The following is a 26,614-nucleotide window of genomic DNA, read 5'->3' as shown; positions in this document are numbered from 1 at the left end:
GATGCTCCATGAACATTCTCAGAGATGTGTGTGCATGTGCCTATGTGTGTAGGAGCTTATGAGGTCAAATAAGACGTGAAGCCTGATAGCTGTTAGGGTAATAAATTCTTACTAGGGTTGATGCTGGGGCGGGGAGGTGGGGAGAGAGGTTTATGGTGCCATGCTGGGAGGAGAGAGATAGCCAACTCCTGTCATCCTCTTGTTTGAAGTATAGGGGTTGAAGCTCCTTTGGCCTTTCCTCCTTAACCCTGGGCCATTATGGTCCCACACAAGATGTGCTGAGAGCTTGAGTATGGCTTTTAGATAAAGCTTCAGAGAGAAAGTAAGGCTTGAGCACTACTTGCTACTCTAAGACCTGTTTTAAAGGCAGGGATATTTTCCTCAAAGAGAAAGAACACCAAAGACAGAGGAAATTGCCGGGTATCCCCAACTGGCCTTGAACTCACAGAGATCCACCTGTCTCTGAGTTCTGTGATTAAAGGCTGCATCATCATGCCCAGCTAGCTAGTTTAGGTCTCACGTGCTTGCCTGCCCCTGTGTGCTGTAGGTAACTTCTGAAGCATGGCTTTGAAAATCTTATAAAGATACACAGGGTACAGTAATCGATTTTATTGATTGGATAGCATATCAGCAGCTTCCCAGACTCACGAATTGAGGCATGAGATATTTATTTTGGTAGTAATGATGGTCTAGCTAGAAGATTTGTGGAATATAAGGAAGTACTAGAAAGAGTGGTAATGATATTGATGGGATTGAGGTGCAGAACCTAAATACAAAGTAATGGAGGGCTTGAAATAGATAGTTCATAAACAAAATGGATAAGGACTATAAAGAACTTCGCTTACTGTTTTTTTTGTTTGTTTGTTTGTTTTTTTGTTTTTTGAGGCAGGGTTTCTCTGTATAGCCCTGGCTGTCCTGGAGCTCACTCTGTAGACCAGGCTGGCCTCGAACTCAGAAATCCGCCTGCCTCTGCCTCCCAAGTGCTGGGATTAAAGGCGTGCGCCACCACTGCCCGGCTCGCTTACTGTTTTATGGTGGGTAACATACCATAAGGTACAATAATAACATGTGAAACATATTCATCTATTAAGAGTTGTGGTTTGAGTGAGAAATGCCCCTCAGGCTCAGGGGTTGGATTACTTGGTGCCCTGCTGGTGGTGCCATTTGAGAAAGCTGTGAGACCTTCAGGAGGTGGAGCTTTGCTGGAGGAAGTGGATCATTGTGGGAAGCTCAGGCCTACTTCCTTCGCTCTGTGCTTCCTGGCTGTGGGTGCAATGTGACTGGCTGATTCCTGTTCCTGCTACTGTGATGGACTGTATCCCCTTGAACTGTAAGCCAGAATACACTCCTCCCACCTTAATTGTTGTTTGTCAGACATTTTGTTACAGCAACAAGAAAAGTAACTAATACACCAAGACAGTTGTTTAATCCTTCGTGAAATCCAGAGCCAATCTAGAGACAGGAACAAGGGCAAGGGCAATGGAAAGAGTGGACAGGCCAGGAGAAGAGACATTAAGTCACCAATTACAAACCAATGGTGGTTGACACTTTTAAGAAAAATGAGATGCAGCTCAGTATCATGCATGCTTCTAATCTGAACCCTTGGGAGGATGAGGTAAGAGAATTGCCACCAGTTCCAAGTTAGCCTGAGCTGCACTGCAGGCCACCATGCACCATAATATGAGACTTCGGCTCACAACCAAGCAAGCAAACAACAACAAACCCCAGGGGCTTGAAGAATAGCTCAGTTGGCAGAGTGCTTGCTTAGCATGCACCAAGTCCTTGCTTGGTTTGATTATGTGGTTAGCACCACATAAAATCGGGCCTGGGAACCCAGTCCTACAATCAAAGCACTGGGAAGCAGGACGATCAGAAGTTCAAGGTCAGTCTTACTGCATAGTAAGTTCAAGGCCAGCCTGGGGTCACTAGATTCTATTTCAAAACAACCACCCAAAACCTATATTAAAAATGTCAGAATCTGAGGATGAACTGGGATGAGTGAGGAAACCATAACCAGGATATACTGTATGGGTAAAGAAGTCCATTTTTTTAATAAAAGAAAAGGTATGTCAGCCGTGGTAGTGTATTTTTGTTATCCCAGCACTTGGGAGGGGTAGATAGTTGTATCTTTTGGGCTTGCTTGTCTGTTAGCTTAGGCTACTTGGTGAGGTACAGTTCAAAAAACCGCAACCCAACCAACCAACCAACCAACCAACCAACCAATCAGGCAAGCAAGCAACCACTAACAAAATTCTCCAGAAACCAAAACTTCCAAAACAATCAAACAACTTAGGTGCATAGCTATTAAGGGATGAATGACACCTGACATTGAGGTTGTACTTTAGCTTCCAAATACACATATACATGGGCACAGCAGACATGTGCAAGTTGATACTTGCAGGAAATGCACACAAGCAAACATAAAACCCACAATAAAAACAAAACAACAACAGAAAAACATATAAAAAAATAGAGAAAGGAGAGGGAGAGATATAGAGGACAAGAGCATAGAAAATGTAGTTCAGTGAGATGTAGACTATGTCACTTCATAGAAATGTAGTTTAGAGGTCCTATAAGGAGACCTAGAAAGCAATACCAATAAAGATGATCTCAATGTATATCTGTGTACATTTATGTGCCATGTTTGTATATGAGTGGGCACAAGTACATGTGTGATATGAGTGTGGAGGCACTGTCATTTCCGAGGCTCTAGCCATTTTGTTTCGTCTTTTCTGTTTGTTTTGTGTTTATTTTTGAGATAGGGTATCTTACTGCCCCAGAAGTCACCAAGGAGGCTAAGCTGGCTGGCCAGTGAGTTCCAGGGATCGGCTTACCTTCCAGTTACCCATGGCTCTATGAGGATGTGTCCCCAAACTCCAGCCCTCTTTCTTGCAAGGCAAGCACTTTACTGGCTGAACTATCATCAAGGACACTATTTATTTCAGAGTTAAAGCTTTTGGCTCATGTATTTATGGTGCTGGGAATCAAAACTAGGGCTTCGTGTAGGCTACAGAATAAAATGCCAATGAACTACATACATTCCAGACCAAGTTATAGTTATTTATGTTCATAACATGGAGTAAATTGTATTGAATGATCTTACTAATATTTTTTAAGATTTATTTTTATTTATTTATGTGTTTGGTTCTGTGTATGTTTGCCACGTGTGTGCTGGTGCCCTTGGAGGCCAAAGAGGGTGTTGGATCTCTTTGAGCCTGAGTGACAGGCGTGTGTAACATGGCTGATGTGGGTGGTGGGAATAAGCGTAGGCAAGGCTCTTAATGACTGAGCTGTGTCTGCAGCTCCAAGTCACCTCTGAAAGAGGATAAGCTTTCTTTTAATTCATTGAGGCATAGTTGTAATTATTTATAGGATATACTTCTTTAAATGTGTACATTGGTATAATGATCAATTCTAGAAAGTCAGTGTATCTATCACAATAAAGATGAGCCATCAAGGAAATACAAACTAAAAACAAAAGAGCTATCACCAACAAACTCAGTGTGTCACAGAAAGATTCTGTTCTGCCATACGCATTACAGGGATATTCCCAACTGTCAAGGCAGAGAGTTTCTACTTTATTCCAATTTATGCTTTAAAAAGGGCGAAATCTGACAAATGTGAAAAATATCCAGAAATGAGATATTAAAACTGAGTTTTGGCTCGTTTTCCTTTGTTGAGACAGGGTAAAGCTTTCTCTGTCCTCGCAGCAGGCCTAGAACATTAGCCAGGTTGGCCTTGGCCTTGCCTGTCTCTGCCTTTCAAGTTCTGGGATTTTAAGCATGCAACACCATACCTTATTTTATAAAACCGATTTTTAAAAATGTTCAGGGATACCAATGGTGGTATAAATCCTGTAATCCTAGCACTCGGATGGCAAGAGGAGAGTGTAAAGACAGCCTGGACTGTATATGGAGACTGTCTCTCAAATGAAGCAACTCCCCAAACTGAGCTAACCAAACACAAAAACCCATCTAGAGCTGGAGCTGGAGCTGGAGCTGGAGCTGAGCTGGAGCTGGAGCTGGAGCTGGAGCTGGAGCTGGAGCTGGAGCTGGAGCTGGAGCTGAGCTGGAGCTGGAGCTGAGCTGGAGCTGGAGCTGAGCTGGAGCTGGAGCTCAGTTGTAGGAAGAGGTACTCAGTAGTCCAGCACTTATTAAAGACACTGGAGGTCTTGTACATTGTAACCCTGGGTATAGTCCCTAATATGCCAAGGGGAAATTAGTGCAAATTAGTCCTTCACCTTTGTTTGTAGCAAGTCAATATACTTGATATCATACAGAAAATTTCTCTCTGAGTAGAGATTATTTGAATGCAACCTGGATTCAACTGAGCTTTTAAAAATTATTGACTTTCATGTATGTGTTTTGCCTGGAAGTATGTCTGTGTACCACACATGTGCCTGGTGCCCAAGGAAGTCAGAAGACATAACAGATCCCCTAGAACTCGAGTTATGGATGGTTGTGAGCCCCCAGGTAGGTGCTGGGTATCAAACAGAGGCTTTGAAAGAGCAGCCACTTAACCACTCAGCTCTTAATCACTGGGCTATCTCTATAGCCCCCATAACTCCATTGAGCTTTTTATAAACATCCACATTCTTTATTCTAAATGTTCTAATTCCCCTCCCCTGTCTTCAATGACTGAGAAACATTTACTATTTAAAATGTAAGATACCAACAATGAACATTTATCTCTCTAAATCTGGGCCTCCAGACCAGCAAACCTCATCACTTATCAATACTCTTTTTATCTGCAGCTTCTCTCTCTCTTCCTGTTATTAGGCAGGGGATGGTGGGGAGTATCAGATGGCTGAGGTAAAAAACGCCAGCGATTTCCATCTGCCCTTCTAGGCATTGTTCATCTCATTTGTGTCACCTTTCATTTTTGGCTCCTTCTCTAAGAACTTCCTGTTTATGTGTCAGCTTCCTGTGTAAGGACGGTGCAGTACACGGGCGTAAGGACTGTACCGGTTTGACGGTCTTTCCAGTGCTGTGAGAAAACATAACACACCTGGCATGTATGTGTGCTTATTGTGTATGAGCTAGAAATTTCCCTATGGGTATTTGAAGACATGTGAGACATGTAAGCATCATGTTTATCTGACTTAAATCTTGAAGTCTTTATTTTCCCCTTTTCAACATTTGCTAGCCTTTCTTTCTATTTTGGGAGTATGTGTCAAGAAATTTGGTAAGCAAGGTGCCATGCAGGCAGGTTCACTATCCTGGCCTCCTGAGGCAACGTGTTGGCTTTGTTGTTTACAAAGCCAAAGATTACCAATTACTATCTTGACAGCCTAGACTAAAATAAATGGGATTGAATAGACTTCTTGCATGATTAAGGCCATCTTAACACCTTTTACAAAACCTGCTCTGTGCGCACGGTGGGGGGAGGGGGATTGGAGTGGAGGGAGGTTGCTAGCAGGAAATAGAAACTGAACCAGGATGGAAAAACAGTAAGTAGGTAGGGTTTTTTTTTTTTTTTTTTTGTTTGTCTGTTTGTTTCACCCAGAGGGGCTTTTCACTCATTCACACTTCCTGGTAACAAGATGAAAGTGCAGTTCAGTTCTCCATAAATAATTTGCATTTATAATTGCACCCCCTTTCTCCCCACTCAAGAGATAAAAGCTTTAAATTTCAATAACAAGGCCTGAGATAAAGGCAACCAACGCGGTGTCTTAAGAGTGCAGAAAACAACATATATTTGAGGATAAAACATACTGAACGGTGCAATCCACTCTGGACCAACGTCGGTAAATACCCAACACAGAGCCATGCATCGAGAGAGACTGAAAGTGCAAAACCCAAGGCAGCATTCTGCCTTGCAGAGCGCATGCAATTTACTTCTAGGTCTGCTGGCGAAAGATGCTTCAGGTGGCAGAAATAAACCCTCCGGACTTAAAAATAGCAGGCTCCGTTCACACCGTAACCAATATTTCTACTTTACACTTAAATGTTTTCATTCCGCAACCGCCGCAAACGGCCAAATATTTTTAATTCTCCTTTCTCGCGATAGGCGAGAAAGGAGAATTAAAAATAGGACGGGGTGATCGCAGAGCGTCCTAGGTTTTTAAATCCATCTCCCGCCACGCAACTCATAATGCTGTTTAAAAAAAAAAAGAAAAAGAAGGAAAAAGAAAGAAGAAAGGAGAAGAAACCCCACTGAGGATGCCGGAAAACATTTCCTTGGGTAGTTTCACCTCACCTGAGGTCTCCTTAACCCACCCAGAAAGCCCTGAGCCTGCGTGGGCCAGCGTCAGGGAACGGGGCAAGCACCCGCGTGTCCCTTCCCCATTCCCATAAGCGCGTAGGTTTTGCTAACTGTGCGAGTATTCTCGGCTCTACTCTTCGCTCAATCTAATAAAGCAGAATTTATTTTTTTCCTTTTTTTTTCAAAACACCAGCGAAGGAAAGGTAGGCAGCGAGCCAGGCGCTCGGCAGCCCCGTGCGCAAGCGCACCTCCCGGAGCTCCGCCCCCTCCCTGACCCCACCCCTCGGCGCCGGGGAGTGACGGACTCCCGCCAGCCCCTCCACGTCAATCACTCTCCTCCTCCTCCTCCTCCTCCTCCTCGCACTCTCTGCACCTTGTTATTAATCTCTAAAGCCAGAGCGCCTGGACTCCTCTCTCAGGCCCTGGGGGTTGTGAGCTGTGTGTGAAACTAGAACGAAGGCACCGAGAGCTCGCGTCTCTCTCCCTCTCTTTCTCTGCTCGGCCCCGGCCCCGGCCCCGGCCCCGGCAGCAACCCGGCTTGGCAGCGACCCCCGCAGCGGCGGCAGCCCCAGCTCCAGGAGGCCGAGGCCCAGGGCGGGCTCCGCGAGGCTTTCGCAGCAGCGGCGGCCGCGTCTCCGGCGACCGCGGGCCCTCTCCTGCGCGCCCCGGTCGCCCAGGTCCTGCGCGGCGCGGCCCGGCCCGCGTTCCCCTTCCCCGCCCCCCACCCCGATCCGTCTGCTCGGCGCTCCCTCTGGCCGCCCTCCGCCGCCTCGGTGGTTCCACAGGCGGCCCGGCCCGGCCCGCCCGCCCCGCGTCCCCTCCGGCCGGTGCCTCTCCCCCCGGCGGGCTGCCTGCATGTCTTTACTGCCCTCAGCCCCGCCGCCACCGCCGCCGCCGCCTCCTCCCCCGCCGCCGCAGCCCCAGCAGCAGTCGCCCCGCCGCCGCCGTCGTCGCCGCCGCCCGGACCCTGGCGCGCTGAATGCAGGTGAGGAGGGGGCGCGGGCCTCGGCTCCGGGCCCTGCGCGCTCGCCTTCCGGGGCCCGGCCTCCCGCCGCCGCGGCCCCTCGGGTGAGCGAGCGAGCGAGCGGGCGGGCGGGCGGGCGGGCGGGCGTGGGTGTTTGTGTTTGCGTCTGAGGTCTGGAGGGGAGCATCTGTGGGGGCCTGGAGCGCGCGCGCGCGTGTGCGTGTGTGTGTTCCCCTGCCGCGGGGAAATGGCTGCTAGTGCTCGATCTGGGCCCGCGGAGGAGAATGAGGTAGAGTGTTTCCGTGCCTCGGAGTCGGACCGGGAGTGGAGCGAGGGGGAGCGCGTCCCCCCGGGGAAGTGAGGTGGGCGAGGGACGAACGTGTGTGGGTGTGTGAGTTGGGACTTTGGCGGGCGGGAGGCGGCCCCGCGGCGAGTGGGTGTGCGTGTGTGTGTGTCGCGCGTGTGTCTGTGTGTGTCGGGTGGCGGGAGCCGGCCCGCGTCGCCTCTGGGGGCGCGGGTTCCCGGCCGGGTGCGTCTGGGGAGGGGGCCCGCGTCGGGGACCCCAGAGCGGCGTGGTCCTCCCGCTTCGAGGCCGGGGCTAGGAGCCTCGCAGGTGAGAAGTGCTCGGCAGGGACTCACGCCGCGGACGCGGGAGGCAGTGCGGGAGGCAGTGCGGGAGGCGGGCATCGGGCGGCGGGGGCTCGGGCCGCGGTTCCCGAGGCCGGGGCCGAGGCAGGAAGCGCGCCGGCCTGCAGCGCGGCCTAACCGTCTTCGCGCCCGCCTGCCCGCCCGCTCGCTGGCTGGCTCGCTCGCCCGCCCGCCGGCTCGCTCTCCCGCCCGCCCGCCGGCCTCTCCAGACGCTCCCGGGACTCCGTGCTCGCGCGGGCCCTGGGTGCTGCCCCGGGCCCGGCCAGGTGAGGGTCGGGGGCGGGACACGCAGATCGCGGTCGCCTCTGCCGCCTCCGCGCCTCCCAAGGGGAGACGAAGGCACCTTTTGGCGTTCTAACTGCAGGCCTTCCCAGGCTGGCGTGGGGGAACCCGAGAGAAAGTGAATCAAAACAGTAAATCTCGGAATACGTGGTGTTCGGATCTCCTCTTTACGTCCTTCCTTTAAGGCTGTGCGAGGAGACCGAGGCTGGAGTAAATACGTTCTTTGTTGTTGCTGTGGTTGCTGCAGAGACTTTATCGTTGGTAAGATCTTCGCCTCCCTGGAAATCAGCCTGGAAAGGCAGAGGAAGAAAGGGAGACTGGACTTGTTGGCTTGTGGTGTTGGTGGGATTGGATCAAATTTTGGGAATTTGAAATTGCTTCTATCCTGCCTCCTGGAGGGAAAGGCGTGGACACACAGAACTGTGGAGGTCCGGGAGGAAGAGGAAGTTACCGGAGCTGTCATCTTAACCCTACCGACTTATTTAGCGTAGACTGTTGAGGCGGATTGTGTTCAGGAGTTTAGCTGAGCTGTTTGTACACAGTGAAAGCACGCCATTCTCATTATCGTAATTCTCCATGAAGATAGTCATGTATTACCAAACGTATTTTCCTCAAGTCTCCCAAACCTAGATCATCAGCTTCTATAGTCAATTTAGTGTGTGCTCCTGGAAAGCTATTTTAGAAGAGTCCAAACAAAAAGCGGAAATGAAGGTAAATCTGCCACGGAGTGTATAGTGCATTTCAGAACTATATGTAAACGGTATTTTAGTTAGCCCACACAGCTAGACCTTGACTGTGGGTGGAGTCACAATACAGTATCATTTGAAGCTTTTAGGTTGTGGTCAGTGTAATGGCCAGATTGCTCTTTTCTGAACCTAGTCTCACAGAGAAACTGTATGTTCTTCAGTGGGAAGGTGGGGGTGGGGAGAGGAGAAGTAAAAAGCTGTTTTCTACTAACAGTACTCGAGGAACAGTCGAAGTGTGGAGTTTAATAGGAAAAGGGTCCTAACTTTTACAGACTCGTTAGAACCATGGCCATGTCGTTGATACTCATTCTCATATTCTCTTGCTGTCTAGAATTTGTATATCTGTTTTCTTGTATCAAGAAGATGATACTCTTTGAGTAAGGTTGTGAGACGAGGATGTTTGGCATATAGTAGATGCGACCTTTACTACTGCCTGTTACTGCTCTGATTATAAGTATCGAAAAGCGTTTTTAAGTACAAACACTCATTAATTATCTGTAGCAATATTGCTTAATTGTGAGTTAGGGATCAAGAAAATCGAGCCGGGGATGTAGATTTGTGTACAACTTATGTGGGCCTTGGGTTTGGTTCCTAACACTGAGGGGAAAAAGTATTTCAGGCCTTTAATATACATAAAGTCTATGTAAGCATTTTTTTAGAAATAAAATTGTTATTGTAGCCTTGCATGCTCGTTTATAGAAAGTAGCCAAACTTGACGTATTTATTATTTTTGAATAGTTTTAGTTTGATTACTTTTAAATGAATTTTATAACATAGCCCCTGGGGGAGGATTCTAGGTTCTGTAGGTTGAATATAGTTAAAAACCAAAATGGATGAAAGAAGTAGATTTTATATACAGTTACAAACAATAAGTGTTACAAAACTGTTACATAATTCTTTTAGTTCAGGTTGACTGATTCTTGTAAATAAAGCCTTTGGGAGTATCTTTTTGAGCTTTTCTACCATCTTATAATAATTTGTTGTTTTCATTTTGTGTAGAGTGGGTAGTAAATGTGCTATTTGTTGAATTTTGATTTTTTTTAAAATTTAAGTTTATGTTTTTGGAAAACCATAATGGTGAGGGGTATAAAGTAAAAATCAATGGAAAGATTAAAAGAATTACACTTTTTAAAATTAAGTGTTTGTTTTTGAGAGTCTTGTCCTGTAGGGCAGGTTTACCACAGACTTAACAATACTCTTGCCTCAGCCTCCTTACTGCAGTTATAGGCAGTTGCTATTTCACTTGGTTCTAATTTAAGAGGTTGGTTTGCTTGTTTGCTTGCTTGCTTGCTTGTTTTATGTTTTAGGGAGTGGGGATAAAGACAGTAGTGAGAATGTGGGAATAATTTCATTAAGTTCATGTCCCTTTAAAATACCAGTTTTGGGGATTGGAGAGGTAGCTGAGCGATTAAGGGAACATTGTACTCTTTCAGAGGACCAGAGTTGGGTTCCTAGCATGCATGTTATGCAGCTCACAACTGACAGTTGTAGGTGATCTGACACCCTCTTCTGGCTTCAGAGGGTAACTACATTAAGTGCACGCTAACCACATACAGATATATACACATATAATAAAAAACAAGAAAATGCCGGGCAGTGGTGGTACACGCCTTTAATCCCAGCGCTTGGGAGGCAGAGGCAGGTGGATTTCTGAGTTCGAGGCCAGCCTGGTCTACAGAGTGAGTTCCAGGACAGCCAGGGCTATACAGAGAAACCCTGTCTCAAAAAACCACCCCCCCCCAAAACAAAAAAGAAAGAATGAAAAAAAAATAAGAAAATGAATCTTCAAACACTCAGTTTTCCTAGTTAAGTCTTATCTTTGTTTTAACAATGATCTTAGTATTTTCTAGATTTTGTAAGTTATACAGTGAGATTTTCGAAAATTTCAAAATATCTGGTGAAAGTTTTAATATATAAACATCCACTGAAAAATTTTACACAGGAGTACGAATACACACACACACACACACACACACACACACACACACTTGTAGGGACAGCTTTATTAGAAGGCAAATATGCTTTCATTTATCTAAGAAATTAACATACAAAGTTTTAGGTATCACTATGGCATTTTCCAACAAAATTTGTTTTGCTTTCCCCTCCATGTCTCCTGCCCTCTAATCCCTTTTGTTTTTAATCTTGCCCACTTTCTGGACTCATGTCATAGACGTTGCTTGTTGTCCTGTCCCTTTTCCCTCCTCATGATCTCATTACTTGTTCTTGGTGTCCATTTTAGGCTATTCCCACTTATGTACATACATCTATACAAGCTAGGATCTGCATATAAAAAGAGAATATTGGTTTGTCTTTGTGCATTTGGGTCACTGAAAAGCACTTAATACAATGCTTTTCAGGTCTATCTTTTTTCCTGTAGATTTTACTTTTCTTTACAGCCGAGTAAAATTTCACTGTGTGTGTGTGTGTGTGTGTGTGTGTGTGTGTGTGTGTGTATATATATATATATATATATATATATATATACACTACATTTTCATTGTAGGCATCTAGATTGATTCCATTGTCCTTGTTATCATGGCATCTATGCTGAATCCATTTCCCTTCCTATCAGTAAGCATGTTTATCACCGTTGTAAGGATATAGAGTCTATTGAGTTATGTATCTAGGAGTGATATAGCTGGGTTATATGATAGTCCTGTTTTTATTTTTATTTTTTTGAGGTAATTTCTATAACTGCTGTACTATTTTTACAATCCCACCAGCAATAAGTAGGGATTCCCCTTTCCCTACATCCTCTTTAGCTTGCTGGTACATGCCTATAATTCCCAGCCCTTGTGAGGTAGAGGCAGAACCCTATAGTACATATTGAAACCCTGTTACAGAAACCAAACCAAACAACCCCTCTCCCTAAAGAAAAAAAGCCAGCTCCCTACTTCAAGCAAACCAAAAAGTGAAGTATTTGGATAGTTTATTTTATTTATTTATTTATTTATTTATTTATTTTTGAGACAAGGTTTTTCTGTGTAACAGTCCTGGCTATCCTGGAACTCTTTGTAGATTAGGGTGGTCTTGAGCTCACAGAGAGTTCTGTCTCTGCAGTAAATTCTAAGTGTTGACATATCTTGACATTATTATTATTATTATTATTATTATTATTATTATATATTTTCTTTATTTACATTTCAGACGTTATCCCCTTTCCCAGTTCCCCTACGGAACCCCCCTATCCCATCCCCTCTCCCCTTGCTTCTATGAGGGTGTTCCCCCACCCACCCAGCCCTGCCTCCCTGCTCTGACATTCCCCTACACTAGGGCATCGGATAGCTTTCACAGGACCAAGGGCCTCTCCTCCCATTGATGCGCAACAAGGCCATCCTCAGCTACATAAGCGGCTGGAGCTATGAGTCCCTCCATGTGTACTCTTTGATATCTTGACTTCTTTTTTTTCCTTTTTAAAGATTACTTATATGAGTACACTATAGCTGTCTTCAGAGACACCAGAAGAAGGCATTGGAACCCATTACAGATGGTTGTGAGCCACCATGTGGTTGCTGGGAATTGAACTCGGGGCCTCTTAACCACTGAGCCATCTCTCCAGCCTGGATAGTTTTATTTTTTTATTTTTATTTTTTGTATTTTTTGAGACAGGGTTTCTCTCTGTAGCCCTGGCTGTCCTGGGACTCACTCTGTAGACCAGGCTGGCCTCGAACTCAGAAATCCACCTGCCTCTGTCTCTGCCTCCTAAGTGTTGGGATTAAAGGCGTGTGCCACCACTGCCCGGCTGGATAGTTTATTTTTAACACTGGAAATACTCATTTTTTTTTTTTTTTTGTTTAAAGTAAAGAAATTATAATAAAGTCAAGGTGGAATTAGGGTTTGTAATTTAATGTTACCTAAGGGAACTTTAAGTAATCTTTCCTGAATATTCGTTATAAATACCTTTAATTAAGAAGGATTGGAATATTAGGAATTTCTGTATTTATTGCTAATGATATAATAAATTCAATACAAAATTTTAGTGCCTTAAGACACAGAAGTTTGCATGTCCTTCTAGTTAGCATGGCTGTGTTCTATGTGGCAGTCTACTTTAGAGCTTTTTGTATTCTGTGGCTCCTCCACTCCTAGGATCTTGGTATTCTGCTTATTGCTCACAGACCATTTTTTTTAAGAACTGAAAGGACACTTTCCCAAATTTCATGGCAAGAATTTTTCATAGAGCACTATTTAAATATAATGAGTGTGAGAAGTAGTCCTGGACAGATTGTTTATTTTCACGGCAGAGGGCTTCAGGGCATTATTTTAGATGATATTACATACTTGTAAAAGTATATCTGAAAGTTAAATTATTATACTTAAGTATTACTTTCCATCTTCCATGTAAAAATTTGAGGGAAAAGTTAGAGGAAAGGAGAGGGCAAGGGAGGGGAGAAATAGAAGAAAATGGGGACCACAACTCTAATATGTGAAAGGCTTGAGTGGCAAACAAATTTTAGCAACTATTTAAAAGTTTGAAATTTTATGAGAACTTACAATGTTGTGAATTTGGTAGAGATGTCCTTTACTACGCAACAGTTGATGGTCATTGTGAGATGTCCTTTACTATGCAACAGTTGATGGTCATTGTGCTTTACTGGGTTCTGGCTGTTTAATGTATCTCCTGTATTTTCAAATCAGTTGGGATCTGTGAGCCAGAACTCTAAATTTTAGTTTATGGAGTTTAATTTCACAGAGAATATTTTTAAAGATTTCTTTTACTGTTACTATTTACACTCTAAAGAAACATTTAGGTGAACCTTGGCATGTTCTACTATTTACTTTTGCTATTTCATAATTTTAAAGGCATTAAAATAATACATGTGAATCTTAATATAGAAACAACAGTAAAATCATCAAATAACCCTCCCCACCCCATAATTATTAATCATATGCTTCATGATAAAAATACTACATCTTTGTTTTACTATCTGCACTAACACCTTCTAGAGATGGATTTTATCTTTGTACAACTTCAGTTTTAGTCAAATTATAGTTTATTCGTTTATTGCCCCGGAGCCTTACAATGTCCTGACTCATCTTTACTTACCTTTTCCCTAAGGACTTGACTATGTATCTCTGAGTATTACTTAGCTTGATTATGGATCTAATTTCTCCTTTCCCTTATTATCCGCACTCCTTTCCTATCTTTTTTCCTTCTTCCTTTCTCCTCTTTCTGCCCTTCCTTCCCCCCCCCCCCCCTTCTCTGCCTGCCTCCCCTCTGAGGAATATTTTTGAGTAGTTTGGTTAACTTCTTCATGGTAACTATTGCTAATATTTTGCATTTTGAAAATTAAAAACCCTATTTGAGGACACATTCTGTACCCATTAATATACCCAGTTCTAAAGTGAACTATGGAAGATGTAGAGGAGACATTGTAAAGTGTATTGAGGCCTGTGCATGCATGTATGTCTGTTACTTCTTAATCGTAATGTTCATTATACTTAAGCAAAACAAAACCCCTAAAATTACATACAGTATACATTCTGTAGGTTTATATTTAATGCAACATCTAGAGTAAATTTATGAAAAATAGTGAATTCTGTACAGAATAGGAATTGCTAGTCATTTGGTTACTAGACAAAATAGCCAAGAGAAACAAAGGGAAGATTTATTTTAGCTCATGATTTCAAACGCTTCAATCCATAGTTGGCTGGCTCCATATTTTTGGACTATGGCAAGGCAGAGAAAAGCTGTTCACTTTATAGTACCTAGGAAGCTGAGATGAGGCGGGAACAAGACATATCCTTCCAGGCATGCCCTCAGTCGTTTACTTTCTCCACTTAGACCCATTTCCTAATTTCTACCACTTCCATCCCAATCATGCCATCAAATTATTAGTAGAATCTACTAGTAGATTAAGCCATTGATGAGTTGAAAGTCCTCATGACACCTTGCTGGAGCCCATCAGCTACTAACTAAGCCTTTCATACAGAGCCTGCAGAAGACATTTCAGATCAGAGCATAGTAATAAACCTTGAAACAGGGTAAAATTGTTTCAGGTTTGAAAATTATGAATCAGGAAAAGTATTACTAGCTGAGGTGTCTTAGTTTACTTTTCAGTTGCTGTGAAGAACTCCTCACATGACCAAGACAACTTAAAAAACAGGGTATGGTGGCAGAGGCAGACGGATCTCTGCCTTTGAGGCTAGCCTATTCTGCAGAGTGAGTTCCATGACAGCCATGGCTACACAGAGAAACCTGGTCTGGAAAAACCATACCGTACCACACCACACCACACCACACCACACCACACCACACCACACCACACCACACCCATTTGATCAGAGAGAGAAAGCTAACTGGGAATGGTGAGGGTTTTGAAACCTCAAAGCCAATCCCCAGTGACACACCTCCTCCAAGGTCACACCTCCTAGTTCTTCCCAAACAGTTCAACTAGGAACCAAATAGTCAAGTGTATTAGCCTGTGGGAGCTGTTATGATTCACACCAGTACACTGGTATGGTGGCATACCTGAAATTTTGGCACTTGATGGACTTAGGTGAGATCGAACCTAGGGTGCCAAGCATGCTGTGTCCCATCACTGAGTTACACTATTCAGCCTGCCTTCTTCCCTCCTCCCTCTTTCTCTATTGGATCAAGCCTTTACTGTGGAGTGGAACTAGTACTTTTTTAGATTACTAAGTACCAAGGACTAACAAAATTGAGACTCATAGCCCTTACACATGTAATCTGAATTAATCTGTCTGAAAATACTGTGAGATAGACAGTATGATTCACATTTTCTAATAGGTTAAGAATTTGAGCCTTAGATCTTCCATTTTGTAGCTGTCAGAAACTCATTTAGTTTCTGTTTCAGTTTCTTCATCTGTAATAGGGAGATAGTAATAGCACTTATCTCAGAGTTGAATAATGATTTAATGATCTAATTCTCATAAAGTGTTTGGAATAGTACCTAGCAGATCTGTAATAAAAGCTTTAATTTCAGTATATGCTTGCTGTTATGACTTCTTACTATTAGTAAACTTCTAGGATATTTGACATTTCCTGATTACAGTGAAGTATGGTTGATTCCAGAGTGCTTACCTTATTAAGAAGGAATCTAAGTTTGGTTACAGCAAACAAGTGAATTTGGTAGCTGACAATAACATTTAGTGCTGACAGAGTACATAATAGGTTTTAACTTACAGGGATGAGTAAGCAGAGGTCTTTTTTCCTTTAATGATGAGAGGAAAGGAAGGTAAGAAAATAGGTTACAGCAACAGCTTTATCAATTTATATCATTGTCCCCTTTGTTTCTTTATATATACTATTAATGGACAGATTTATATAAATTTCATTGCATCTTTCATTTCATATGTAAAATGCTTCAATTATAATAATAGTTACTATTTTCTTGTTATATATTATGTGCTAGGCTGAATCAAACTTTCAGTGAAGAGATATAAATATTTTGATTTTTGTGGATCATGTAAGATCTTTGTTTTATTTTTCCTTATAGTTTCATTCTTTCCTTTGAGGCAGGATTTGTCTTTAGCCCAGGCTAGCCTATAACTCAAGACATTTCTTCCTGCCTCAGTTTATCTAGTTTTGGAAGTATAAATGTGAGCAACAATATCCAGCTTTAGGTTTTTGTTTTTAATTATTATTTAAAGATATAAATATTAATAACTACTATCAAGTCAGGGTATAAGCAGTTTGATATCCCTATGCTAGATTTAAATGAAATAACATGTCTTTTAATAGTATTGATATGACTAGTGCCTATAGTATACGAAAATATTGGTTTAACAGATTTCATGAAGGTCTCATATTAACAATTATGTTGTTGAATTCTTATACCTCTGTGATTCCCAGGATGTCTTTCTGTCGTATAGTCTTCCAAAAATAGGTGCACATTTCATGGTGTTATAAGGAGGGCCCATCAAGATCTTGTCATTCCTTACCTTTCCAGTTTCTTTCCTTTCACATATTCCCTAGATTAGCCAAAGTGAGTGACTTACAGTCTTGTTAGTGCTTTAAATGTGCCTATGGCACCTTATGCTTTATGACCCCACTGCCTTCTTTAATAATTCACCTCAGGTATTACTTACTCTGGGAAACCTTATCTGACACTTCCAGGCTTTGCTTTATGATTTTTCTTGTATGCCTTTAACATTCTTTGATAAAGTTTGCCACAGGGTCTTATAATTACCTGGTTTATGTCTTGGCTTTTCTAATAGAGTATGTCATTTTGAAGAGTGCAAATGATGTATACTTCATCTTTATGGGTTAAGTGTTTGAAACATAATAGAAAACATGAACTTAGGAAATGTATATTAAATTAATAAGTGCCATTGTAAGCAGTGGAAATTACATCAACAAATATCTACTTGTGGATGTTAAGTTTTTAGAAAATCAGTTTAACTTCTGGTTAGAGTCCATGGGTTGAATAGGAACATGAAGTTAATTGGGCAAATTAAAGCATGATTATAAGTGGGAATATTAATTAGTTTTGTCCTTATGTAATTGACACAGAGATTTCAACAAAGCACGCATTTTTAAATACATAAATTGAGGTTTTTTTTTTTACTAATACTTAAATTAAAAGTTATAATGTGACTTTATTTTAGAGGATAATCATTAGTTAACCACACACTTTTACTAGTAGATACTATATAGCTTTGAAATCTCATATTTACCTATACTATTAAAGATATTGGGGGCAATTGGATGATTTTGAGCAGGTTAGTAACAAAATTTAAAGTTAACTCATTCTTTTTACTGTGCTAGGGATTGAACCTGGGTCTTGCACAGGACAGGTGAACACTCTGATTTCTGAAAATTTTTTAAAGAATATTATAGCCTGGACACTTGAAGAGATCTTTATATGGGTTGTATAGCCTGAGCATCAGCCTAGCCTGAGAGGTGTAGCTTTCATTCCTCAACAGACAAGCTTAAGTTTGTAGCATGTGTAGGTCACTATAGAGATCCACAAAATCAAAAAGCGAGTGACTGTGAAGTGCCTAGCACCAATTAATCTTATCCTGTGATACCATACATGAGACCTAATTTCAAAAACAAAAACAAAGTTAGTTCTTCCCTCTAGAAATCCCTGAGACAAAACTATTAAAATATATGTGGTAAAAAAGTACATATACTTCTTAGTGTATTTAAGAAGATGTAGTGAGTCTAATAACTATAATTATGAAACAGTAAAAAAAAATCTGATATTTTTGTAACTATAATATGATATGAAGAGTAAATTGTTTTTTTTTTCAACAAAAATCATAGTTATCATCACTACTGTAGGTTGTCCATGTCTGTATGAAAAAAGTACTGTGCTTTAGTGAAAACTGATACAATTTTTTCCTATACAAATTCAGATTCCCTGACATTCATGGGCCCCAGATTAACAACCTATATTTACTGTCTCCTGGGTTCTCTCAACTTTATGTCTTAGTTATGTACTTTTCTTTACAGATGGTAGTAATTTTACTCTTCTTATCTTTTTGCAAGTAATATGTGCTCTTTTAAATACTAGAGGATAATTTCCTGGCTATTTTCTTTCATAGTAAGTATTAGTATGGTATATAGAACTATTATCTGGACAATATGCTTTTATATAACCGTCAAAATATTTCATAAAATTAAAGAATATATTACATATGCTGTTTTTAATTGGAACACCATCACAATTTTTTATCTAGAGGTATATTTTATGCTTTTAAATTTTTTTGTTGTTGTTTTGAAACAGAGTTTCTCTGTATAGACCTGACTGTCCTGGAACTCACTCGGTAGACCAGGCTGGCCTCGAACTCAGAAATTCGCCTGCCTGTGCCTCCCAGGTGCTGGGATTAAAGGTGTGCACCACCACTGCCTGGCTTCACATTTTTACGTGTTACATTAAATGCTAAATTCCTATTTTAAAGTGTATCTCAATGATTTTAGTATATCCACATTATTTTGACTATGTCACCTATGCGTAGAATACCCCTCAGTCCTAAAAGAAACTTGATATGGGATATTAGCACTATTTCCCCTTTCTGCTGGCAGCTATCAGCTACTTGCTGATGGTTTTGTTGTTTAAAACTTTTTTCTTTTTTTTTTTTTCAGACAAGATTTCACCATGTGGCTCTGGCTGGCTTAGAACTCACAGAGAAACTGCCTGCATTTGCCTCCTGAGTGCCTGGATTCATACTTGGGATTTTTTAATGGATTGCCTGTTCTAGGCATTTAATGAAAGTTGATCATATATGTGATTTGTGTAGCGTGTAATAAAAAACAACCCATGCTTTCGCCGGCTACTCTCTGGCCTCCATGGCTAGCCCCATATAGCAGCTGCCCAACTCATGGTTCACTTGCTGCGGAACTAACCCAGTGAAATCATAACTTTAGAGGTTTGTAATTTATCAGTCAGATTTATATCAGTAAATTCTCAACCCACAAAACGCCTGTACAATGGACTCAGAGCCAACTGATATTGATACAAGCTGCCCACCTAGATTGGATAAATTGTCCTATAGTATTCTATCCCTTTTATGATATTCATAGCTACCCGTGGCTATTTAAAGCCAGGTGGATCGGGTTCGTCCTCTCCTTCCTCCATCTTCTCTCTTTCTTCCTTCTCTGTTCCTATTTGTACTGTCTCTAAAACTATCAGCCCGCCTTCTTTTTCTGCTGCCCAATCACAGGCTCTAGTCTTACCTTGTGCCTACCCTCACCTGCATATAGACAGCAATCTACACTTCTGTGCCCAACTTCTTTTTCATTTAGCATAATGTTTCAAGAATAAGCCATTTGATAACATGTAATAGTACTTCATTCATTCTTTTTTTGAGACAGTGTCTCCTGTATTATAAGCTAATTCCCAACATGCAGTGGATGTTACGTAGGATGAATAGCAAAGTATGACCTTAAACTCTGTATCCTCCTGCCTTTACTTTGTAAGTATTTCCAATACAGACATATATACCACACCAGTTGATGCAGTGCTGGGGATTAAATTCAGGGCTCTGTAGACCTAAGCAGTCTTTCTGTGACTGAGCTACATTCCTAGTTCTCATTTTTTGTTATGGTTAATTTGTGGTTAACATGTTTTTTTTTTTTTTTTTGCATATGTATATTTTTTGGACTATTTTAAGTATTTTTGCTATAATATTAGTGTGTAGAATTAGTTGGGACATATGCTTTAATTTTTCTTGAGTATATACTTAAGAATGGATTTGCTTATTTGGTAACTCTGAGTTTGGAAGTAATTGACATATGTTTTTATAAGTCATTTTTAATGGCTTGACCTTAATCTATTGATATACCACTTATCTAATTTCCTGCTAGTTGATAATTTATGATGATTATCAAAACAAAGTAAAAAATTTAAATGTCTTTGAATACTTTTGTATGTGTGTGTGTGTTGTGTGCTGTGTCTGGGAATGCTCACTTGGTGTGTGTAGGCGTAGGCTAGAATACTGGGATGTTTTCCTCAGTCATACTTCTAGAGCTCACATGGGTTCTGGGGCTCTGAATTTAGACCCTCATGTTTTCCCAGCAAGCCCTTTATACAAGTCACCTCTGCAGCTCCCATATTGCATGCTTTTTAACAATCATTTATTTATGTATGTGTATATATTTTAATGTAGGAGTTCCCTGTCTACATGTATACCTACATGCCTTAAGAGGACATCAGATCTCTTTGTAGATGGTGGTGAGTCACCATGTGGTTGCTGGGAATTGAACTCAGGACCTCTGGAAGAGCAATGTTATTAACCACTGAGCCATCTCACCAGTCCTTGAATGATTTTTTTAAAGGATAAATTTTTACAAGTGGTCTTGAAGAATCAAATAAGTATATAATTTTGGTAAGTCTTGTCAGCTTAACAAAATGCATACATTTTTACTACCATAGGTGTTGGGGGGCTGAAAGTACAAAACTCAGTGGTAGAATGTTTGACTCGGCAAGCATGAGGTCCTGACTTCTGTTCAAAATACTCCTGAAAAAATTTTATCATCAGTTTTTTAAAAGCTGCTTCTTTCTCTAAACTGTCATCATGTTATTAATCATTGCTACTCTGAGAATAGTCATATATTTTAAAAAAATACTTAGTTTTTTGCTAGTGAGGATTCTTTTTGTCTCACTTGTGTATTCTTTTAATACTTTTACATTGTTTTGTGACTTGCCTGATCATTATATTCACCTTAAATATTCCTATTGGAATTTATACTTTTTTTAACTGAAAAAAAACCAAAACTGTTGTTTTAGAGTAACAACAACAACAAAACCCATTTTACTGATGCCTATAAATATTTTAGAGTTTTTGTTACAGTTTCTGGGACGTCTTTTGACCTTACTCTTTCCTTTATCAATATTAAATTAAACTTTTTGCTGCATGTATTTTTTTTAAAGACATGATCTTACTGTTTATAGGCTTGGCTATCCTGAAACCCTGTACGCACATCATGCTAGGCTTTAACTTAGAGACCTGTCTGCCTCTGTCTCCTGAATACTGGAATTAAAGGTGTCTGTCATTAAGCTTCCTTCATATTTAATTTCTACTGGTCTTTTTGCCTTGCTGAAAAGTACTCTCAACATTAAGACTGTAAAACTTCTTTTTCTACATTTTCTTCTAGTAATGTACAGAACTAAGCTTGGGATTCCTTAGTAAGAGCTTAGATTTTATAGCTGGACTTAACTTATATTTCATAGTTTTAGATTTATTTTGTTTTTTCCAAGTTAAGGATTAAATGATATGCTAGGCAAGTATTATATTCCTGAGCCATATCTCAAGCACTTAATCTATGTTTAAATTCTATTAACTGTTTTTTAAGCTTTTGGCCAAAATCAAGTGTAGCATCTGTTCTTACCAGTTTGCTATCTGATGTGTTCTCTCTCCAAGAACAGTACGTATGTTTTTGGAGTAAGGAGATGGATAGGAACATGGTATACATTCATTCCATGTATAGACTGGGTTTTGCAAGAGTAGTGCATCCTGTGGGGACTTAAAAGAAATTCTACTTATGCATCATCTGTGAGATATTGACTGTTTCACAGCTTTTTTGTATTTCAATTTCCTTATCTGTAAATTGACAGTTAATATATAATTCATAAGTTTAGTGAAATGATATGTGAGAGTTCATCCTGTCTGTGCATTTAGTGCTTGTTTTCTTTTTCCAATTCATAAACCCCATCTTTCTTTATCCTACTTGAAGTTTGGTCCAGAAGATAAGAGGAAGTTTCAAGATAGTGTGATACTCAGTTTTCAAAACTAGAAAAGTCATTTGGGATTAGTACTGATGAAAAGGAGATCAAATCTTCAATTAGTAATTAAGAAGACATTTTAAAAGACATTTGTTCAGTAGCCACATTTTAATAGGATAAGGGCTAATTTAAGCTGTGTAATATACATAAAGAATGTTTGCATGTTTATACATTTAGGAAATTTTTATTCATCAACCTGATTAAGAATTACCTAATCCAGATTTAGTTCTCAGTGGCTCCTTTTTGATATTTACATACATTATTCATTATATTATATCAATTTTGAAATGTTATTTTTTTTGTGGAAAGTAATAAAATATTTTGTAAAGAAATTCAAAATAGGAAGATGTGTATATTTGTCACAGTTCCAAAATAGTAAGAGTTTAAAATTTAATTTATAGTTTTGGGATTATAATTTAGTTGGTTATAATCTCATTTCTCTTTTTCCAAACACCCCCATATACCTTTCCCAGTTCTCCTGCAAATTCATGGCCTCTTTTTACATTGTTACGACATGCATGCATATATATGTATTTATATATATGTATATTCTTAAACATAACCTGTTGAGTTTACATAGTGTCACTTGTTTGTTTTCAGGACTGACTGACTGGAAAAATCAATGGGTGTGCTCTTCCCTGGGGAGAAACATCCCTCCTGCTCTCAAGCTTTACTCAGTTGCCTGTAGTTCTCTGTGTAGCGTCGTGAACTTGTGTGCTTTTTCTGGTCCAGTTTGGCATGTTTGTTGGTATCTTTTTGTTCAAGGCAGTCATATTGGTGAGACTTATCAAGTGTAGCTTCTGATGTTACTAGGAGATACAATCTTACAGCCAAGTGCCTTATCCTATGCGTCTTAGAATCTTTGCCTGCTCTTCTGCAGTGCTTCCTAATCCTTAGGTGTGGGAGTGTCTTGTAGATGTATCTTTTGATACTGAGCTGCACAACTCTGCATACTGATTGGTTGTAGTTTTCTGCAGTGGTTTCTGTTGCAAGAAGTTTCCTTGATGAGGAAGCAAAGACCATACTTATCTGAGGGTATAAAGACAATGGTTTATAGATTGTTGTTAGGGATTGTGCTGGTTTAGTAAATTGATTGTAGATTCTCCTCCAGTAACCATAATTTCACTAGAACTGAGTAGTTTAGCTAGGTTTTCAGTCCAGATTGTTGATGTGGTTCATAGGCATCTTAACTGGGTAGAAGCTTATGAAAGCTAGTCCACAGGGAGTGGGAGTTCAGGTCAGTTCCAGCTCAGGGTCTCTGGGCCCTGTTTCTGAAGTGTTTTCTGCAGTAGGGACTTATATTCTATCTCTGGGTGGGGGCTGAGGTGGGTGTTAATCAAGGACATCAGCAGTAGGCTATAAGTTTTGTGAGTCTCTTAGAGGCAGCCCTTCTCATGGCTAATATTAAGTTTTTTGGTTATTTTTAGGACAAGGGAAACAGTTCTGTCATGGGTTTTATCTAAATGTTTCTACAATGTTATATTATTACGCCTTTTGTCAAAAATAACTCCAAAATAAGTTTTTAAAAAAATGTAGCATTTTCTCAGTTATAGTGGATATGGATTGTATGTAATTAAGTTTCAAAAATTGTTAATGAGTATTATTCTTTGACTCAATAGCTAGTGTTATTCCTAATATGTTATATGTGTATACTGTTACTATTTTGTATTGTCTAGTTAATGGAACTAAAACTTTTTTAAGTAATAGAACTAGACATTTGCCTCCCCTCTGACCTTCCATGAGTTTTTATGGGGGCATTTCTACTCCAGGACTACAATTTGGAAGAACATTATATTTTGTGTGTTTTGTTGCTTCTGTAGAGTGTCTACCTGTCAAGAAAACAGAAACTGAAGTCAGGTTCCTGGGCCTTTGTAGGAAATGAACAAATAAATTAATTTTCTTCTGATAATGTACAGATTTCTCTTTTAGTGGCTGGCTCTTGTTTTTACTTTGGTCCTAGCATGGGAACATTCTTGACTGAGAGCCTTTGTGAGGTCTCATGTTGTTTATTTTAACCATTTGTTTTAAGGTTAACACCCCTTCCTTTCAAACTTTGTTGTCTTGACCCTTTTGATAGGTGTATATGAGTAGAATAGATATTTTGGTGAGAAGTTACTCATGCTCCTCCATCATCATAAGGTTGATTCTCTGTTTAATGCTGTTTTGGATGATTGTGGATCAGCATTGGATCTACCTTTCCTTTGAATCCTTTCAAATAAGATTTGGGTACCCTGAAACATTTTCCTTCATGCTTGTTAAATTTTATCCTTTATAGTTTTGTTATTGAGATTTTTCTGTTTTACTCCACTGTTTTTTGTTTGTTTGTTTTTGGTTTTTTGTTTTTTTTTTTCAAGACAGGGTTTCTCTGTATAGCCCTGGCTGTCCTGGAACTCATTCTGTAGACCAGGCTGGCCTTGAACTGAGAAATTCCCCTGCCTTTTCCTCCCAAGTGCTGGGATTAAAGGCATGCACCACCACTGCCCCGCTTACTCCACTGTTTTTAGTGGAAACTTACAGATTAGCTAGCACTTTCCGATGCTCTATACTTTGGTTCTCAGAAAAGTAATATTTATCACCTCTTTAAATATTATTGTTTTTATCTATACTGGAGCTTTGTGTAATTTGGTTAATATCAAAAGTATGGGACAGTTATTGCAGATTATTCTTAGATTTTCATATTATTAGAATTTTGTGTTCAATGTAACGAAATATTTTCTCAGAAAACTAAAAGTGATGGAAAACGTTATATATCATGAAAAGGGTTTATTTGTTAAACTTTTAGTTTTTAATGCTGTTTTCTAGGAATTGGACAAACAATATCTTCTTGGATACAATGTAACCTTCTTAGCTTATATATGTGATTGTTGTTTTAAGGCAGGATTTTTGTGTGGTCTTGACTGACTTAGAATTCTGTATGTAGCAACAGGCTAGCTTTGAACTCACAGATCATCTGTGAGTCCATCTGTGTCTGCCTCCTGAGTGCTGAGCTGGGATTCAAAGTATGTGCTATCACACACCTACTATAGGTAGTTGTTTATCTAAACAAAATTTTGTGAAGTATTACTTAAGTCATTGATTTTATATATGATCTGAGACAAAGATTGAAATTGGAAGAAAAAGATTTTGTATGAATTTGTTGTTTCAGATTTTCGGTGTACCTCCCTTCTCCATTTAAACATGTTGGACCAAATGTAATCTTTATGACATCCCTCCCTCCCTTTCCACTTAAGTTTCCCCTCCTATCTCTCTTCTTTTCACCCTGATTCCCTTCTTCAGAAAAGGGCAGGTTTCCCATGGATATCAACCAGCGAAGTTACAGTAAGATTAGGTTCCTCCTCTCCTATTAAGGTTAGAGGAGGCAACCCAGCAGGAGGAAAGGGTCTCAGAGGCAGGTAACAGTCAGTCAGAGACAGCCCTGCTCCCGCTGTTAGGATCCCACAAGAAGACCAAGCTATACAGTTACAACATATATGCAGAGGGCCTAGGTTAGTCCCATGCAGGCTCCCTAGTTTACAGTTCAATCTCTGTGAGCATCTTGAGCCCGGATTAGTTGATTCTGTGGGTTTTTCTGGTAGTGTCCTTGACCCTTCTGTCTCCTCCCCTCTTCTACAGAATACCAAGTTCTGCCTAATTTGTGGCTGTGGGTTTGTATCTGTTTCCATCAGTTGCTGGATAAAGCTTCTCTGATGACAATTGGGCTAGGCACCAATCTATGAGTACAGCAGAATATCATTAGGAATCATTTTATTGCCTTTTATTTAGTGGGGCAGGAGTCACTTGTGTTTGGTTCTATCATAGGTCTCTGGGCTATCCAGCTTTGGTTCCTGGAACTCTAAGTAGTGTCCGGGTGAGCTCCTACTCATGTCATGAGTCTCAAGCTAGACCAGTCATTTGGGCATTCCCACAATTTCTGTGTTCCCTTTACCCAGCACATCTTGTAAACAGGACAAATTATAAATTAGGCTATTTTGTGGCTGGGTTGGTTTCCCAATCCCTCCACTGAAAGTCTTGCCTAGTTACAGAAGATGGCCAGTTCAAGCTCTGTACCCCCCATTGCTAGAAGTTTTAGCTAGGGTCACCTTCATCAATCTCTGGGAGTTTTCATTGCCCTAGGTTTCTAGCGCGTTCCAGAGATGCCCATTCCCCCAGCCCCCATTTTAGTTGTCTCCCAGTACTCTCCCTCCATCTTCCCCTCACTAATCCCTCCTGTTCCCATCCCCACCCCCATCCAGGCTCCTATCCCCATTCATCTGTGATATCTGTTCTATTTTCCCTTCACAGTGGGAGTCATGAGTCTACCCTTCAAATGTAATTCTTTTAGTAGACTTGTCTATATGATATGTGGTTCTTTTACAGTCACTCATGTAGTTTGTCTCATTTTATTTATAGACGCAGAGATGTTTTTGTTTCTAGGGTTATCTGAAGAAAAAACGTTGGTGCTGTAGGATTGTTTGCCAACTTTCCATGTTGTACTGCTGATGGATTTTCTGTACTGCTAGTGGGATTTTCTGTGTGCAAACTTGTTATTAATTAGCTCTTTTAGATAGCTTGCAGAGAGAGAGAGAGAGAGAGAGAGAGAG

General features: G+C 40.7%; 1 protein-coding gene and 1 pseudogene across 5 annotated transcripts in view; both read left to right on the top strand.

The window, feature by feature from the left end:
- The first annotated feature begins 7,066 nt into the window (after positions 1-7,066).
- The window catches only part of Cnot6l (CCR4-NOT transcription complex subunit 6 like), a 78,991-nt gene continuing 59,443 nt past the window's right edge, over positions 7,067-26,614 (top strand). Inside the window, exon 1 of one of the 5 annotated variants that reach the window (XM_031391129.1) lies at positions 7,067-7,189. Coding sequence is in view for 1 of the 5 variants with exons in the window: in XM_031391126.1 (XP_031246986.1) it covers positions 7,453-7,457 (5 nt within the window). In the remaining 4 variants the exon portion in view is untranslated. Of the gene's footprint in view, positions 7,190-7,332; positions 7,531-7,614; positions 7,782-7,993; positions 8,083-26,614 lie in introns of those variants that run through there. The other 4 variants (XM_031391126.1, XM_031391127.1, XM_031391128.1 and 1 more) reach the window with 4 other exon arrangements.
- Positions 21,592-21,769, top strand: LOC116071509 (annotated as a pseudogene).

Source organism: Mastomys coucha, unplaced genomic scaffold (assembly GCF_008632895.1).
Source record: "Mastomys coucha isolate ucsf_1 unplaced genomic scaffold, UCSF_Mcou_1 pScaffold22, whole genome shotgun sequence".
NCBI lineage: Eukaryota > Metazoa > Chordata > Mammalia > Rodentia > Muridae > Mastomys > Mastomys coucha.
The sequence above is the reverse complement of the archived record's forward strand: the minus strand, read 5'-3'. Positions and strand labels throughout refer to the sequence as shown.